The sequence below is a fragment of the Meriones unguiculatus genome, chromosome 1 (assembly GCF_030254825.1).
Source record: "Meriones unguiculatus strain TT.TT164.6M chromosome 1, Bangor_MerUng_6.1, whole genome shotgun sequence".
Taxonomy (NCBI): Eukaryota; Metazoa; Chordata; class Mammalia; order Rodentia; family Muridae; genus Meriones; species Meriones unguiculatus.
In genome coordinates, this window is record NC_083349.1 from 95,789,361 (window position 1) to 95,807,114 (window position 17,754).

At 40.5% G+C, this 17,754-nt stretch overlaps 1 protein-coding gene across 5 annotated transcripts in view; it reads right to left on the reverse strand.

Moving 5' to 3' along the window:
* Eml4 (EMAP like 4) overlaps window positions 1-17,754 on the reverse strand; it is a 117,081-nt gene that overhangs the window by 4,654 nt on the left and 94,673 nt on the right. For all 5 annotated transcript variants that reach the window (XM_021648708.1, XM_021648704.1, XM_021648707.2 and 2 more), the window contains 7 exons: window positions 16,387-16,512; window positions 16,174-16,305; window positions 15,485-15,552; window positions 11,319-11,407; window positions 9,456-9,553; window positions 1,334-1,421; window positions 724-822 (listed from right to left, as the gene is read on the reverse strand). In XM_021648708.1, coding sequence (XP_021504383.1) covers window positions 724-822; window positions 1,334-1,421; window positions 9,456-9,553; window positions 11,319-11,407; window positions 15,485-15,552; window positions 16,174-16,305; window positions 16,387-16,512 — 700 coding nt within the window. The remainder of the gene's footprint in view (window positions 1-723; window positions 823-1,333; window positions 1,422-9,455; window positions 9,554-11,318; window positions 11,408-15,484; window positions 15,553-16,173; window positions 16,306-16,386; window positions 16,513-17,754) is intronic.

A 17,754-nucleotide genomic window follows, 5' to 3' on the forward strand; every position in this document is an offset into this window, starting at 1 on the left:
TCCTACTGGTGTGTGCCACTACAACCGGCTAGTTCCCAAATTTTATTTTCAAATAATATCTGCTAGAAAAACCTTAATATTTTTAAAAAGGCACTAGAATGACTGAATACCCATAAAAAAAAAAAAAAAGCAAGCAAGGGCACTAAGAAGCTGTAACTCTCCTATACACAACCAGTGGGGTGTATGGGACACACAGTCGTAGTTCCTCAAAAGCCACTGGGGTAGAGGGAGCGAGGAATAGTGACTAATGATAAAAGGTTTCTTTGAGGGGGAGGAAAACGTTGCAAGATCAAAGCACAAAAAGTTTTATGACTGTGGGTATAGAAAAACCATTGATTTGTATGCTTTAGGTAAACTATACAATATGTGAATGAGATCTCAGTATGTTAAAAATGTCCTACTAATTTGAAAGCTTCAATCCCCATGTGGGACATATTGGAAGTGTTTACCCTTTTGTGTCAACTTCTTTCCTTTGAGAGCAGAAGTTTAGGGTTCTGCAAAGAACAAGTCTCATATTGGTTCCATCAGTACATTTAATTTTTCTGAATCTGAAATTAAGGGCCTTCCTATGTAGTCTTGACTGGCCTCAGACTCTCATGAGATACGCCGAGGTTAAAGGAGTGAGCCGCCAAGCCTGGCTAATGTCTTTCCTTATCCATCTGCCTGGTAAGCACGGTGTAGAAGAGGCTCCACACAGTCTTCACATAGCTGCAGTGCTCTTACCAAAGACTTGGAAGCCTAGCACACAGGTGTACGTCGTCCAATCGATGTCCTTACAACCGGATCGGTTCCTGATTAGCTTGCAGCCATTCTCAATGTCCCCTTTAGAAATTTAGAAACACAAAGTCTAATCATAGTATAAATATAACTGATAGTGCATCTTAATTCAAACTAGTCACGTTTACTTGTATTTATAATCCATACACTCAAAAAACATTTAAGATATATTTAAAAAGGAAAAGAAAGTGTTTAACAGGAACTTGCAGAATTACAAAGTGTTTCCCATGGAAGTTCAGTCTTCCTCTGAAAGCATAAAGGCTCACCCATAACATTCTCCCTGCCTCCAGGAAAAGCTGTTAAATGAAAGCATTCAGAGCTGTATCAGTTTCACAGAAAGATTTCTCATGGCAACATCTGCTCAGCTCTACACTACTAAATTAATGCACTGCTTTCTTGGAGAAGGGATCCACATGTGAGACTCATTATGTAGCCCGAGTACAGATGCTGGTAAGCTGGAGGCCAGCATGCACTCCTCACAGTTCATATTCCATGTAGCCTGTGTAGCAGTACTTGACAAACACATCTGAACCCACATATGATTGTTCATACTTACAGTACAGTATCTCGTAGTCACCGGAGTTAGACATTATATGCTTATTGTCTGGGGACCAGTCAAGGTGTGTGATGTAGCTAGAATGTCCCTAAGAAAGATTAATAAAGAAAGCATTTAGAATTTTCAATGACAATGCAATACTTTACTAACAGTGTTTAGTACCTGCGTGCCAGGAATCCTAAGGGATGAGAGCATCGTGACCTGTGGGACCAAAGGGACCCACAGCAGGTTCCTCAGTTCCTTTTACCCTGTACTGTTAGAAGTTTTGGATGCAGGACAAGAATGAGTGACAGAACAGTTTGGGCAGGACTGTGGTGCTCAAGGGGCTGCACCCTATAGGAATACTACCAACTGCTTAGAACCTGGGTGACACCTGCTGGCTTCTCTACCCACACCAGAAACAAGCACCTACTACCCCTGCTAGGAATTCCAAGAAGGACTCTTTAAACTCCCATCTCAGAGAGGACACTGCACTCCCAGGCCTGCCTTTAACTCACTCATCCTATGTCCCTATTAGAGGGACACCAGTCTTGATAATGACGTTTCTGTCACCGATTATGTACACAGAAGTTTTCCTGGGCTGTACATAAATAGTCAAAATGGAACTTTCCTAGGAAAATTCCTGTCTCTGAAGAATGTTCTGGGTAGGGAAAGTGACCCAACACTGCATTCCTGCAGAACAGCTGGACCCAAGTTAATCATCTGACTTTGCAAGATTTTCCTTAAATAGGAAAATGGTAATATTTTGCTGCTTGGCATTTATGAACACTGGAAATTAAAACAACAACAAAAACTACTAAAACAACAACAAAACTACAAAATGCCCTTTGGCTTTACATGTAAGCATTAATGAATCCCAATAAACCATTTCAGATAAGCCATGCAGGCCTTACGACTTACCGAAACTGACAGACACAAACTCTACTTGTTTCGTATAGCCAAGTTTTGTACTTGTGGAATTAAAAGCTCCTTGCTTACATTGTTTTAGGTTAATAAAGTCAATGTGTCTCAGATGCAGGCTTTTCTTTTTGTTTGGTTTTTTGACACAGAGTTTCTCTGTGTAGCCTTGGCTGTCCTGGAGCTCACAGAGATCCACCCACCTCTGCCCAGAGTGCTGGGATTAAAGGCAATGTGCCACCACACCTGGCTCAGATGCAGTTTTTAATGATTCATAATCTTCTTAATTATTCCACTCTCCTCCTGGAGCCTGATTAAATTATGTCCCAAACTCCTCCTGGACCCATGACCTCCCTCAGAGCACTGCAGATCAATATATGTATGTTTAGGTGAATTGAACTGTGGGAGTTCAAGAACTAGGAAGCATTCTGAATAGAGATTGTAGGTTATGTTGGAATCACTTGCAGTTGAGAACATTACCAACAAGAGACCACTGTCTAAAGTCAGATTGTATTTCTGAATGTTCACACGATCAGGCTAAGATACTACGTATAGACGAGTCTGGTGTCTAGCCCCACTGTCTGGAGATTACGTGGATTACTCACGGCAATACACACTCTTCTAAGAGTTTAACTTATCCTGATGTACATGTTCTTTGCACGTTAGCTGCACCTCTGTGAAAAGCCTCTGATGCCCTGCCTAGAAGAGCATGAAAAGCACTATGCATCTACACGATACTTAAGTCGTAACAGTGGACACAGAATGTGTTCCGAAGGCCAATCAATGCAAATTGCCCTCAAAGACTTATCTGAGGGAAGTTTTGACTCACACAGAAAAACAGAATGATTGGTAGCAATGTCAACACCAAGCACAGGGGTAAAACGCATACACACACCCAGGTGCTACAATAGTGTCCTTTCCCTCCCTACTTATGGTCTCAGGGACAGAATGGGATGAGCATCCCTATTCTGAAAGCTTGACACCTGAATGCTGACAAGATTCAGAAGGCTAAGGATTTGATGCCCAAGTGGGTGATATCTATGCAGATATCCCCAAATCCAAAACTTCATGGAGGATTCTTAACTTGTGCACACACAGAATGGGAAAAGCGTCATGCTTCACCTCAAGGGACAAGCATAATCGCACAGACTCGCTTAACACCTTGAAAATAAATTTTAAAACAGTATTCCAAGCTGGTACTTCCATTCCTGCCATTTGGTAACCAGATGGTATAACCACAATGTTAATCACAAAGAAGATGAACAGTACCCTGAGAAAAACCATGAACATTCAGGTATGGTGTTGTACGGAATACTGACTCTTAAGTATCAGTGATTTGCAGCTGATTTAAAGTTAGCTAAGGAGTTAATTATCTAGGGATATAACAAAAACATTTCAAAACCTAGATTTTGTGACCTAACTCTTCCCTGAGTGGCCATCTCTAGTGGAGTCATCCTATGGAAATGTCTACAGTAACAAAAATGTTCTGTTATTCTGGTAGTCATAATCACCTGTGGTTTCTAAGTAGCCAAGTTGTAGCTGGTGTTCCCAGGACAGTGATCTTCGTTGAATATTATTAACAGCCGGGTGTGGTGGCGCATGCCTATAATCCCAGAACTCTGGGAGGCTGAGGCAGGTGGATATCTGTGAGTTCGAGGCCAGCTTGGTCTACAAAGTGAGTAGACTATATAGAGAAAACCTGCCTCAAAAACAAAAAACCAGAAACAAACAAAAAGATAGGGGAAAAAAAAAACCCATTATGAACAGAAAGTTTTGGCCAGTAAATGCCATACTTGATTAATGAGGGCCAAGATTTGTTAATTCTTTTTCTACTATTTGAAACGTTCTTCTTACTATTTAGTGAGATGTGGGTCTGTTTCTGGACTCTAGTCTGTCTCTTTCCAATCAACTATGATAATTCTGCAGAATGTGGACAGTTTCAGATGAATGTCAGAGTTTTTCTCAAGCCCATAAAATCATGAGGAAAATTTACAGCCGCATCCCATTTAGAGAAGAGTTTGCAGGGAACAAAGTGGCCCACGGTGATTTTTCTCTGGACGAAGACGGTGTGTCCCTAGGCCCTTAGTCTGTGTCATCTTGGGGTCTCACACAGCTTCCTCTGCTTGCTCTGTTTCTTCTCAACATTAGAAGGTTTTTTTTTTTTTTTTTCTTCCAGTAGCAGAGATTAAGCCTGGAGTCTTCCTAAACTTTTTACTCTGACAGGTTTTCTTTGGGTAGCCTTGGCTGTTCTGGACTCACTTTGTAGACCAGGCTGGCCTTGAACTCACAGAGCTCTTTCTCCCAAGTGCTGGGATTACAGGCTTGTGCCACAATGCCTGACTAACTTTACTTCTGGCAACATTCTCACTAAGTTACTTGGGCTAGTCTTCATCTGAGCATTTTCCTGCCGCAGCCTCTAAAGTAGCTGGGATGACAGGCATGTATCACCATGACCCTTCTCATGTACAGTTTTTGTTGCTATTTCCTCTTACTCTATTTAAGAAATAGCTTTTGCCCCTCTCCCCTAAAAAGAAGCCAGGGCTGGTGATGCACACACCTTTAATCTCAGCACTTGGGAGGCGGAGGCGGAGGCAGGAGGATCTCTGAGTTCCAGGACAGCCAGAGCAAGACAGAAAAAAGAAAGAAAATTCTGCTAGTTTAATCAAGTCTAGCACATTGAAGTATACACCAGCAGTGCCCTATTCAACATCACTTGACCAGATACCCAGCTAAAACATGGTCTTTCCCAAATTTCCATGAGGCTCCGGGTGATAGGTGGTCTTAGTGGAGACTGACTTTGTTTGTTGTTTGTATCCCTTCTGCTTAGAAGTATGTGATGCCATTTGGTGGCTGAAGTTTGTGCGGTGCATAAAATGACACTGGGTATGGAGAGAGCACACTAAGGAGATGCAGTGGGAGGAAGAAGACTGCTGTGTGGGAAGGAAGTGCTGGAGCAAACCCAGGGTCTAGCACACACTAGGGCAGCTCTCTGCCACTGTTCTCAATCCCAGTAAGATGGCCTCTTTAAGATGAGGCCTTACCGCTACTTCTGTTTTTGTTTGCTTTTTCAAGACAGGGTTTCTCTGTGTAGTCCTGGCTGTCCTGGAACTCTGTATAACAGGTGGGCCTCAAACTCAGACCTACTTGCCTCTGCTTCCCAAGTGTTGGCACTAAAGGTGTGGGCCACCAGTGCCTGGCAATATCACTAATTTTTAAAGCCAGGAGAGTACTGTGAATAATCTGCTGGAGTACTATCAAAGCACATCACTCTATTGAAATCTGAGTTAGTTTATGGTTTATTTTCTTTGAGATTTCTAGGAAGTTTAGACACAAAACCAATGGACACCCAATGGTCTACAATACAACGAATTAAATAATACTAAAAATGTTTTGAAAAGTGAAAAGGTATTCTGTTTAGTGGCTTCTAGTTTAAGAACACTCATATTTTGTTTCTGGAATGACAAACATTGTGTGGGAAGGGTTAAAAATGTGAGAAAATAAGCCATATGGCAAAGAGGATTTCCCATATCTCAGCTTCTAAGGTCTGACCCAGTACACCTTCTTACAGCTGGAGACCAGCTCATTCAAGCACTTTCAGGGCGAGTAAGTGAACTGGGTTAGTGTGGTCGGAACAAGGGACTGTGATAAATGAACCTTTGGTAAAGTTTTTCACTTGGTTAAAATAAGCAAAATGAAGCTGAACAGCTAACGCTCTCTTCAATACTTTCATGTCACAGTTTTCAAGTCTAAATGTCAATATTCTCATCCTTCAGAGATAACTGAAGAACCTAGAAGAGGGACTAAACCGGAACTGTCTAAATTTAGAACTTGTGTAAAAAGATAAGGATAAACATGAGTAAATTACGACCACTCTGAGACTGCAGTGTTTCTAGTAACACAGGAAACTATGTCCTAGACCTGCTATGATGGCAAGACAACCAAGTTACTGTGAGCTTCTTCACCTGCAATAAGCAAGTGCCCACCACTGCAGCCAGCTAGACAGATTCTGATCCCATCTCTGCACAGCGGTGCACAGTTGTAATCCCAGTTCACAGGAGGCTGAGGCCAGCCTGGGTCACACAATAAAATCCTGCCTCAGAACAACAAACAGAGAAAACACAGATAGCTCAGTGGGTATAAAGGTGCTTGCCATGTGACCTATGTTCCAGTACTGGAAGCCATGTGCACTGTGGCATCTGCACTCTCTCACACAAATCCTATATATAGTAATAAAACAATTTGCAGCCTCCTAGAGTAAACTTTAGTGAACTTTTAAAAAAATTCTTCATGGTGAAGTATTTTTTCTTTTTTCATTTGTATGTGTGCGCGCACGTGTTCATGTATGTGCATACATATACGTGGAGACCAGGAGACAACCTCACACGTCCTCACTGGTCCGGAACTCACCAGATAGGCCAGGCTGGCTGGCAGTGAATTCCAGCGCTCTGCCATTCTCTGCTTCCCCTGTGCTGGGATTACAACCCAGCCCATGCTCCAACTGAGGTCCTCAAGTGTGCAAGGCTAACTGTGTCCCACATGAGCTATCCCTACCCCTCAGTGGAATATCTCATTTTATTTATTTTTAGATATTATTCTATACTGCAGACATTAAGTTGATAAATTACTTAAAAGATGTTAATAATGGTTTGTAATTGTTTTCAATGCAAACAATTTTTTTTTTTTTTTTTTTGCTGAGTTCCACAAGTAACTCAGATTGCTTGTAAACCAGTTTATAAATGGACTGGTTTGAGTGTATGTTACAAAACATACAGAGCAGCAATAAAAAAAAAAAAGCTATCTTCTCAAACACTTAAGTTTTTGCTTATAGAAGCTCAACATTTTTGTTTTCTTTTGAGACAGTGTCATCATGTAGACCTGGCTGGTCTCAAACTTATGAACAAAGTTCCTGCCTCTGCCTCCAGAATGCTACGATTACAGGTCTGTGCCACCAAGATTAGCCAAACTGAAAACTCCTAATGTAAATATCCAAAATGCCTCAAAATCTAAAACGTTATAATCTCCTATGACAGGTGGGTCAATACACATGTGTACAAAGTTACACATTGTATGAAGTTAACACTAGCCTATGTGTATAACAAACTGAATTAGGGGTTTTACTTCAATCTGGGCTTAAGTGCTCTTACTATGAATACACAAATATTCCCAAAGCCAAAAGAAAAAAACAAGCAAACAAACAACTGATATCTGAAACACTTCTGGTCCCAAGTATTTTGAATAAAGAATATTCAATCAGCTAGACAGGCATGGTGGTGTACATTTTTAATCCTAGCACCCAGGAGGCAGGTAGAGCACTGTGAGTTCAAGGCCAGCCTGGCCTACAAAGTGAGTCCAGGACAGTCAAGGCTACACAGAGAAACCTTGGCACACAAGTGAACTATTTTATCAAAACTATCAAAGGATTTGTGCCACCATATGAATTCATCATGTCATTTGCTAATTTTGAATAATTTCCTAACGTACAAGGTAAATTACTTTATTTTGTTTGAAAATATGCACATTTATTGAGTATTTATGTGCCAAGCAACAGCTTCAGTTCTTTACATACATTCACTTTTTCTTTCTTTTGTGCCTCATGTTGTGTATGTGTGCCTGCAGGCCCAAGAACACTTCGAATACCTGTCTGCCCTGTCCCTTGAGACAGGGTCTGTCATTTAAGCTGGAACTAGACTGTAAGCCAGGGCATCCAAGTGACTGTGCAGTCTCTACCCCACAGTGCTGGGTTACAGGCAGCTTTTATGGGTGTGCTGGCAATGCAAAGTCAGTCCTCCTGCTTGCCCAGTAAACACTTGCTTTACTGAGCCATGTCCTCTGCCCTGAATTAGCGTCTTCTGATTCTGTGAAGTAGAAACTACTGTTACCCTGACTTTGTAAGTGAGAAGACCGCAACAAAAGGTCAGAGTAACCTGCTCAAGGCCACAGTCCTGTACACGTGACTAAAGACCATGCCAGGGTCTGATGCAGCTTGTCTGTCCCTACCACGGCTCCATTACCTCCTTTTCTTACCCATGTGGGACTGAACCTAGGGCCTTAGACTCGCTTGCTAGCGCTCTCCCACTGAGCTACACTGCCCCTTCAGCTATACTTATTGTTGGTAGTATGTTTGTTTCCTTTTTGGCTTGTCTGTGAATTCCCAACTGGCCTGGAACTTGTAGTGACCCTTGCTTTCACGTCTGACTCTTGAATGCTGGGGTTCTAGATGTGCCATCAAGCCTGGCAACTGTACTTCCTGAGAACAAGGGAACACATCTTCCAAAGGCTCCCGGTGGCTGAAGCCATTTCACTGGTCAAAAAGTCAGCATGAGTCTGTCGAGGATACACAGAATTTAATCTTCAACTAAAGATGACATCTAGTTTATGGGAATAGGTTTATGTTAACTGTCTTAAATGCAGACATCTCTAAAGTTACCTTATTTTAGTGGCAGACTGGTGACATAGGACACTGTGGGGTATTGGGCTAGACAGAGATATGGTACATTGAGATTAAGTTTCCCATAGCTAAATGTGATGATGCTCACCTTTAATCCTAGCACTCCCGAGAGAGAGGCAAGCAGACTGTTGTGAGTGTGAGGCCAGCCTGGTCTACATAGTAAGTTCAAGGACAGCAAGGGCTACACAGAGACCGTGTACCAAATGTTAAGTAAACTGCCTTAATACTAGTTAGAGGGAGACAAACGCTGAGCTCAAATGTAAGGGAGATAGGTATCTTTCCAACACACACAGGCAACTGTGCTCTTCAGTTACATAATAACAATTTTCTTTCTAAAGAAGATTTAATTATATGTATGTGTGTGGGTATGTGCAGTCTACAGAGGGTGTTACAGGTGGTTGAGAACAGCTCAATGTGAGTGCTGGCAACCAAAATCAGACCCTCTGCAACAGCAGCACTGCTCAGCACTGAGCATCTTTCCAGGTCTCCCACCCCTTTTCAGATAGGGTCTCCTGTAGCCTAGGCTGGTCTCAAACTTATTATATATCTGGGGACAACCCTGAATACTGATCCTCCTGCCTCCATATGCGAAGAGTTGGGATCACAGTTGTGTGCCACCATATCCAGTTTATGAGGTTCTGGGGATTGAGGCAAGGGACTCATGTAAGCAGCTAGCAGAAAAAAACAACAGCTATCAATGTGAACATTTAATTCTTCTTATAACAATACAATTTCTCAATCACTGTGTAACTCAGGTCATTTGACTTTGCTACTTACAGTGCACTTTCCGTATCTACTATATTTCCTTCCATTTTCTGAGACTGCGTAGAGGTAAATAAAGTTGTCATGAGATCCTACAGCGAGGAGAGTACCATCTAGAATTAAACAGGAAAAAGTGCTGATTGGAAAATGTATGTATTGTTACCTTACATTAAATGATATACTAGCAATGCTAAAATTCATCAATTTAATTATTATTTGGCATTTTATACACAAAGCTTACCAATTAACACCCCCTGAAATGAAATGGTAGCCCTAGTCCAGCAAGGAGTCCCTCCTTGGAGAAAGTCTCTAGCCGTGTCCCCTTAGCAGCTATAGGCCGATCTCAGAGACATCTCCCTGCGTTGACTGTTGGAAGTGAACAAGGTTCACATGGTAAGCTAAGCTCGTTCAGCTCCATAGCTGGCAAGCATATCTGATCTCATCAATTACAGGTGGGTTTTCTTAAGAGGGAAATACACTACATTCTCCAGTTCTGTGGTATCTTTGATTGTACCTACCACTATGTCAAGCATATAACAACTGGTGAGAGTACACTGATCTTTTGATTTTTTAAATGCTACATTTTGTAGTGGTTGTTATTCTAGCATTAAAGACAAATTAATACAAACAAAACAGAAAATACTGCTGTTTCAAAATGTCTTTTTTTTGTGGCAGGCAAGATGGGTCAAAAGTGAAAGGTTCATGCTGCCAAGCCCGATGACTGGCATTCCCTCCTAGGAACCCCGAGGTAGAAGGATAGAACCATCCAACAAAAGCCGTCCTCTACATGTGCACACACAAATATGTGTAAAAAACAAGCACCTAAACAACCACAGAAATCAAACTAACTCTTTCTAGGTCTTGCATCTTAGTGTACATACATTTTTTTTTCTTTATTCAGAGGAAAATATTCTGTGCAGAAGAATTTGAAATGAAGAAGCTACCAAATTTTTATTTTTGGCTTTAATTCAACAGCTATTAGAGTATACTTTCAGGGCTGAAGTTGTAGGTCAGTGATGAAGTATTTGTCTTCCATGTGCATGGAGGCCTAGTTTCAACCCCTAGCATTACAAAAACAAAAACAACCAACCCCAAATGCTCAAATACAAAAAATTCCAGGTGTGGTGGTGCACGCCCATAATCTCAGTTCTTCCACAGTTGAGGCAGGAGAATTGTGAGTTTTGGGCCAGCTTGGGAAAGACTATGCCTCAAAAAAGTCAAACTAACTCTAGAAAATACTGATATAAATCAAACCACATAAATAACAACAAAACAAGTAAGTGGAATATTATGGAAACTTAACATTTTGAATAAAGTATACAAAGGTCTATTCAAACCTGAATGAAGTTATATGAAATTCTTATAATGGATTACTATGTATTTTATCTAATAACCAACAATTATGGTTATGTAACTCAAGCATAAAGGAGTGTGTGCTTTGGATACTAGTGTGTATTCTGCCTATTTTTTCTACAATTTCTGGGCAATGCCAAGAACTGAATCTAAGGAGTATGTGATGGGCAAATGTCCTACCACTGAACTCCATTCTCTACTGCTTATACCCTTCATGTGCAAAGGAAAGGTTGCCGAATTAGATGCAATATTCAGCTTAGTATACGAAAATTCTACTGTAGGTAGTGTGCTTTGATTGCGCTTTATAGTTTAAACTGCAAGTGCAGTTGTCACAGTTCATTGTAAATTTACACATGCTTGATGCTGTTTAATTTTTGCAGATTTCTTAGTTTTCAGTAGTAAATTTGGCCTGCCGTTCAGGTGGCACTCCAACTCTTGAAAACAGAGGAGTAAACTCCATCAACAAGTAAGCATGTGGCTTCAGCGAGTGTAGTGCCTATCAAATGGGAGAGGAAGTCTGCCCACCGACTGAGTAGCGCATCACAGAGAGCTGCTCGTTCCCATCCGTGTGGATTGACACTAAATCTCTTGTTTCCGCATCTAGAACAAACCACCTGTTATGAAAGAGAAAACAAAAAAGAAAAACCACCTTGGGCATTAACATTTACAGGAAAAAGTAGTTGACTTTTTCTACACTTTTAATTTTAAAAATGTCAACATTAATATTTTAACTACAACCATGAATTTTTCTTCTAATCAACGTTCAATTTATTTTTCAGAAGAATGTTGCAAGATAGACACGGACCTCGTTGCATTTTCATTTCTTAGGAATTCAATGAATGTCAACTGTACCTCTGCTAAGCACTGTTTAGACAGAAAAATATGATGACAGGGTCAAGGTTTTTCAAGATTTTACTAAAGACGAAGGAGCAAATGAGGCAATGGAAAAAAGAGTGACTATAAGGTAATCCCACGGATGGCCAGTCAACAAAATGCACAGAAGAAATAAGGCAGCAGCCATAGAAGAACCTTTAAGGATGATGGAGGACGCAGCATGAAGTGAACACTGAGAGAAGTTAGGACAAGTAACAGTTGCAAAGCTAGGGAGGTAGGCAGGAACACGGACACATTCATGAATGAATTTCAGTCATTTTGAGAGAGGCTGAAATTTCTCCACAGCTAATTTAACTCATAAACTCTCATCTGACAGCCTCCACAGACACTTGAGGTTAAATGCCAATCAGTAGGAAGCTGGCACACTGAAGCCATATGGTCCATGTTTACTGAACATACGTTGGTGCAACTGAGTGCCCACAGACTGCAGGTTTGTTTTTAACTGTTATTCATCAATCTTCAGGCTACCACTGTAAGCACTGAGAACTAATTTTTCAAAAAGGGAACAAAAATGGTATTAAAACTAAGACTACAGAGCTACAGGAATATCAGGCTTCAAGTTTTTTTATACTTTATTATATCCTTATATGTTTAAAATTAATAATTTTAAAAATTGGCAAACCCCTAATATTAAGACTATCTATCTCTAAGTCATTTTAATTTTCCTAGGAAAACTACATACAGCTTTTATCTCTTTGGAAGCAACCTTAGCAAGCAGCAAAGCCCAGACCATTTTTTTCATGTGTAGAAACTTATACTGGTTATAGATAAACAGTTACTTAGAAATTAAAAGATAAACTGTGTATTTTCTGTTTCCTTAAATACACAGCAGATTAATTCTTCTATTTTTGGAATGAGGTTTTTATTTTTTATTTTAATTTTTCAATTTTTCCTGTGTGTGGAACCCATAAGCTGATACACGGGGTATTCACTGAGACAGGGTCTCTCGCTGGACCCAGCAGCTTGTAGATTCAGCTATCCTAGCTAGCTAGCTAGCTGTTTCCTCCTGAGTGCTGGGCCGAGAGGCTGGATGTCACAACTAACTCCACTCATGCATAACTCCTTCAGCATCAAGAGCATTACCTACTGAGTCCCCTCCCTGGCAGATCATTTTTATAGGAAGTCAGTGAGGTGGTTAGGATTTTGTATGATTTCCCTGCAGATGTGCAGCAATGCTGGGAGCTCTCACCTGTCACTGCATGGACTGCATTCTTTCAGAAGTTACCTTGGTGGCTGCGGTCTCTGTCCTTATTCATTTACACATTGTACTTAATCACTTCTCACTCTAGAGTATGTATGTTAGAACAAAGCTTGTATTTGGGAGTAATATGCCATCTCCATGAGGCTCCGTGTGGCCTAAAGGACCAAATAAACTTTTCTAAATGTAATGACCACCAGGGATGGGAATCTTTTATTATAGACTAAGCTGACTTGTGAGCCAAGTACCAACAAGTAGCACCATCCTTCCTCATGATGACTTGTGTGTGACATCTCATGTAACACAGGATAGCTTTGAACTTGCTATATGGCCAAGGCTGACCCTGAACTCCTGATCCTCTTACCTTCACCCTTCAAATTCTAGGACCACAGTGCCACCATGCCTGGTATATAATTTTAAATTTTAGTGACAGTGCACGCACGTACACACATACAAACACACACACACTTCAGAGCTAGAACTACCTTGATGCCCCTAAATAAATGTTCTCTTTTCCTTTAGAAAACTAGGTGTTCATGATAGTATTTTTGAATAAAGTATGTCCTATATTCTTGCTTAAAAAAAAAAAATCCTTTCGATAAAACAAACTGAACAGTGGTAATTATGCCTACTTATGGCTATGCACTCAATTTTTCCCCTTAAAAATGACAAATACATTCTTTGGGCATGTACAGAGCACTTGTCCAGCATACAAGGGCCTGGGTTCAATTCCCAGACACCACACACACCATCCACTCTTTTAAAATGACTATTTTATCGTTGAGAATTTATTTGCTCTTGTGCTCATATATGGAAATACAGTATTGTAGAACTATCTGACTAGAATTTTTGTTGGACCTCACAGCTGAGTTAATAATATACCCCTAGATCACTTAAGACTTGATCCTACTATCCTAATGTGTACTCAGCCTGATTAACATGCCTTAAAAAAAAAAAAAAGCAATGTGGGCTGGAGAGATGGTTCAGAGGTAAAGAGCACTGGTTGCTCTTCTAGAGGTCCTGAGTTCAATTCCATAAACCACAGGGTGGCTTACAACCATCTACGAGATCTGGTGCCCTCTTCTGGTGTGCAGTTGTACATGCAGGCAGAACACTGTACACATAATTAAGTAAATCTTAAGACAAAACAAAACGAACAATGTAACTCGCCTTGGATTTCCCACATTATCAACCTAGGCCAGTGCACAGCCTTTACATTTTCCATGGCCCTCACCCACAACAGTACGTGTTTGTCTGTATGTGTATTTTGATGATCATTTGCTGAGAACAGCAAATAAAATGCAAATGAAAGTATATAATAAATGTATGCCACTAATGTTTCATTCCTCCTCCTGTAATGTTTTTTCTTTACTGTTCAGTACATACAGAGCAAAAACCTTGCTAGAGATGAGACAAGACAGACATCAGACAGGCACAGGTGTACAGACTCAAGACTCATACAAGAGACTGCTTATAGCTAGGCCAAAACCTAAAAGCTACAGAGAAGGAAGACACCAGGGAGAGAAGTAGAGGACTCAAACTCAATTCTCAATTAAACTCTAAGAAGTGTTTTGATTTCTTTCCTTAATGCAACACTAATGCATATTGGTGACTCTGAATTAATCATTTAATGCACTTACTACTTGGTGACATGATGCAGAAATCTATGCGTGGACCCAGACACATCGCTAAACATTTTACCAGTCATTTTTTCTGGCTCGTGTACAATTTGGACATGTTTTACAATAAACTAGTTCCTAGCCCTAAATGGGACTTTCCTCCAGGTGTGAAAGTGAAGTGACTGTAATCTGAATGGCTAAAGTATTAACTTTGCAGCTCTAGACAGTAAAGTGTTTACAGAGCAAAGGAAAAATAAAAACAAACAGAAGGTCCATGAATCAAAAGCATGAAACCAGGTGTGAAACCCAACACAGTTATATCTAAAACGAGCAATGACAACTGCATCTGCCTGGGATTCCAGGTAGTCTCCAACTCTACAGCAGAGAGAGCAGACGAACTGCCAACACTACTTATGGAGCTACTATATTCATCTCATTTATGTGCTTCATACTCATAGCTTCAAGAGGTAATAGCTACCTTACCTTTATAGTAAATCACTGAGACTGAGTGACTTCATGTCCACACAGATGTTAGAGAGGAATTTCAGGGATTTTCAACCAGATCATTTTTATTTTTTACATTTATTTAATGCATGTGTGGGGAATAGGGGGTACACATGCCCGGGCACGTATGTGGAGGTCAGAGGACAACTTTCAGGAGTTGCCTCTTTTGATTCCAGGGACTGAATGGTCAGCGTTGGTGGCAAGCACTTTACTACTGAGCCATCTCTTAGCTAACCAATCAGAGCGATAAAAAACAAACCAAAACAAAACAAACCAGGGCCGTGTGAGTATGTGTTTTGACACTTTCATGATTTCAAAGCCCTCTATCCTTACACTTCATTCCATGCTCAGTAAAGGATAACCACATGAGCACTGCCAGAGTACTACACGTGCTACAAATGAGATGATTTTCCCAAAGGAGACGGAGACTCGACACCCCACCATCTCAGATCACTCAGCTCTCTTAAAGACCCTACCTGCCTGAGTGTGTTCCGATGGCCACCACTGTACCGCTTGGATGAAAGTCTGCACAGTGTCCTGGTTCCTAGAAAAGAAAAGGACAGACATTGGGGCAGAGGATAAAGGCTCCTAGGTTTAAGGGAACCGTAAAAAATAAATAAATAAATAAATAAACAAACAAATCTTTCAAAATAAACTATTTCATATAATCATGAAATCTGGTCAGCTCTACTGTAAACCAATGAGAAATGCTACATGAACACAACTGGACTAATAGGCAAAGGGACAAAATAATTGGTTTGTGGCCAGGCAGTGAAACAGTACAGATTAACACCAAACATATTAAGAAATACTTTTAAGAAAAGTAGTATCTGGATACAGTAGGGAGAAAATGCAAGGCCCCTCACAAAGAAGACAGGAGAGTGCACTGGGGTATTTACTGAATCCAAGGCCCAAATACTCCAGAATTAATATTCCACAAATACATGAACTCTGTAACTTTATCACTGAAACTGAGAGAAAATTACACGGCTATCTTTCTTCTTTAATGTGGGTTCACAATGTAACTGAGAGCAAACATTTCCCTGTTACTCTCAGGCCCTTCACCAAACCATAAACACACATTTAAGTGGATGCTCAATCCTCTTTTCTTGGATGCTTTCAGCTGCCAGTGGGAGGAGTTTGTGTGGAGAAATTATCCACTCACATCCACAAGCCTGGTCCACTCCAGTCTGTGCTCCACCGAGTTCCACATGCACACCTGCCTGTCCTGAGCACACGTCAAGAGCAAATCCTTGAAAGGATGTGTTGCGAGGCCCCAGAGTTCATCTGTATGACCCTGGGAATGAAAAACTTGTTTTAAGAACCAAAGGGTATAACCAAGAAATACTGTAGAAATTGTTGGAATCAAACAGCTTACCTGTACTTCTATTTGGAAGCCATCATTAAATGTTCCCCGTAAAATAAAGTTTCGTGATGTACCTACTAAAAATTGTTCTGCCTTTCCTTCTGCAACAGCTCTAATTGTGCCATACTGATCAGGAACCTGAAACGAATGAACGTGTGAAGTTACCATAAACAGAGTAACGTGCAGTAATTACTACCTGAATACTGCTGTGCTCACAGCTGTGTAGTTACTGGGTAATAAAGACAGATTCTAAATCTTAAACAATGTGGCAGTCTCATCATATTGTAATTTAATGTTCAATTACATTTTATTACACAGAAGTTAATGTATTATTAACATTCTTTCTCTCATTTGTAGTAATTATCTTTCCAGTACAGGCTCTCCCACATACTATACAAGCTTCTTACAGTGATGTCACTTGCAGCCCACTTCAGTGAAATTTACATTTATATCCTGTATGATTCCAGGAGTTACAGAACAGTGGGAAAAGGGAGTCAGTTCAGTTGAAGCTTGTAAAGATTATGGTCTGGGTTTTGTTTCATGTTCTTCTGGGTAAGTGACTGAGCCTAAGACAATTCATTTCTCTGTGACAGGGGGATAATACATTCATTCCCTATTCATTCTTGATTGTTACAAGGACCAAAAGATAAAAATCCCAATAGATCAAAAAACACAATTGGCCTTTTTATCTGCAGACACTGCATCCAAGTATTAAACCAAATACGGAGAGAAAATAGTCCATACTGTGTACTCAGATCCCACAGCCCGTCATTAGTTCCTATACAGTTCAGTAAAACATTCCCATAGCAGTCACACTGAATCAGGTGCTATGAGCAATATACAGATAATTCAAAGTGTAAATACATAGAAACACTTGACTGCTCTAGGTAAGGGACTTGAGCACCCACAGATCTGGCATTAATTGGGGAGGCTGGCAACCTCTCCCTTACAAATATGAAGGGATGACTTAATTGTAAAGTATTTTAAAGGCCATTCATGGGCCTCCTTGTGAGAATCATTTCACTTACACACTGTGTGATATACTCTCAGTGACCTTTACACCAGTAACTGTAATGACCCCAGAGAATGACTCTGAAATGGTGCATTTCTTCTTCATGAAGGTGCTCCAAAATGCCTCTGCTCATGCAGTGTTTGCCTAGCCTGCATCAGCCCGAGTTCAATTTCCTGCATTTCAAAATAAATAAAACCCTCAAGCTCTAAATTATTTTGGAACAATTACTCTGCGCCATAGCAAACACTTCTCTATGGGAGAGGGGAATGAAAGGTAAAAGTGTATATCACTTTTCCAGAAAAGCTATCTCAAAATGGGACAAAATGCATGAGTAGAGGTTTTACTATTTTAAGATTTTTAGGGTTCCA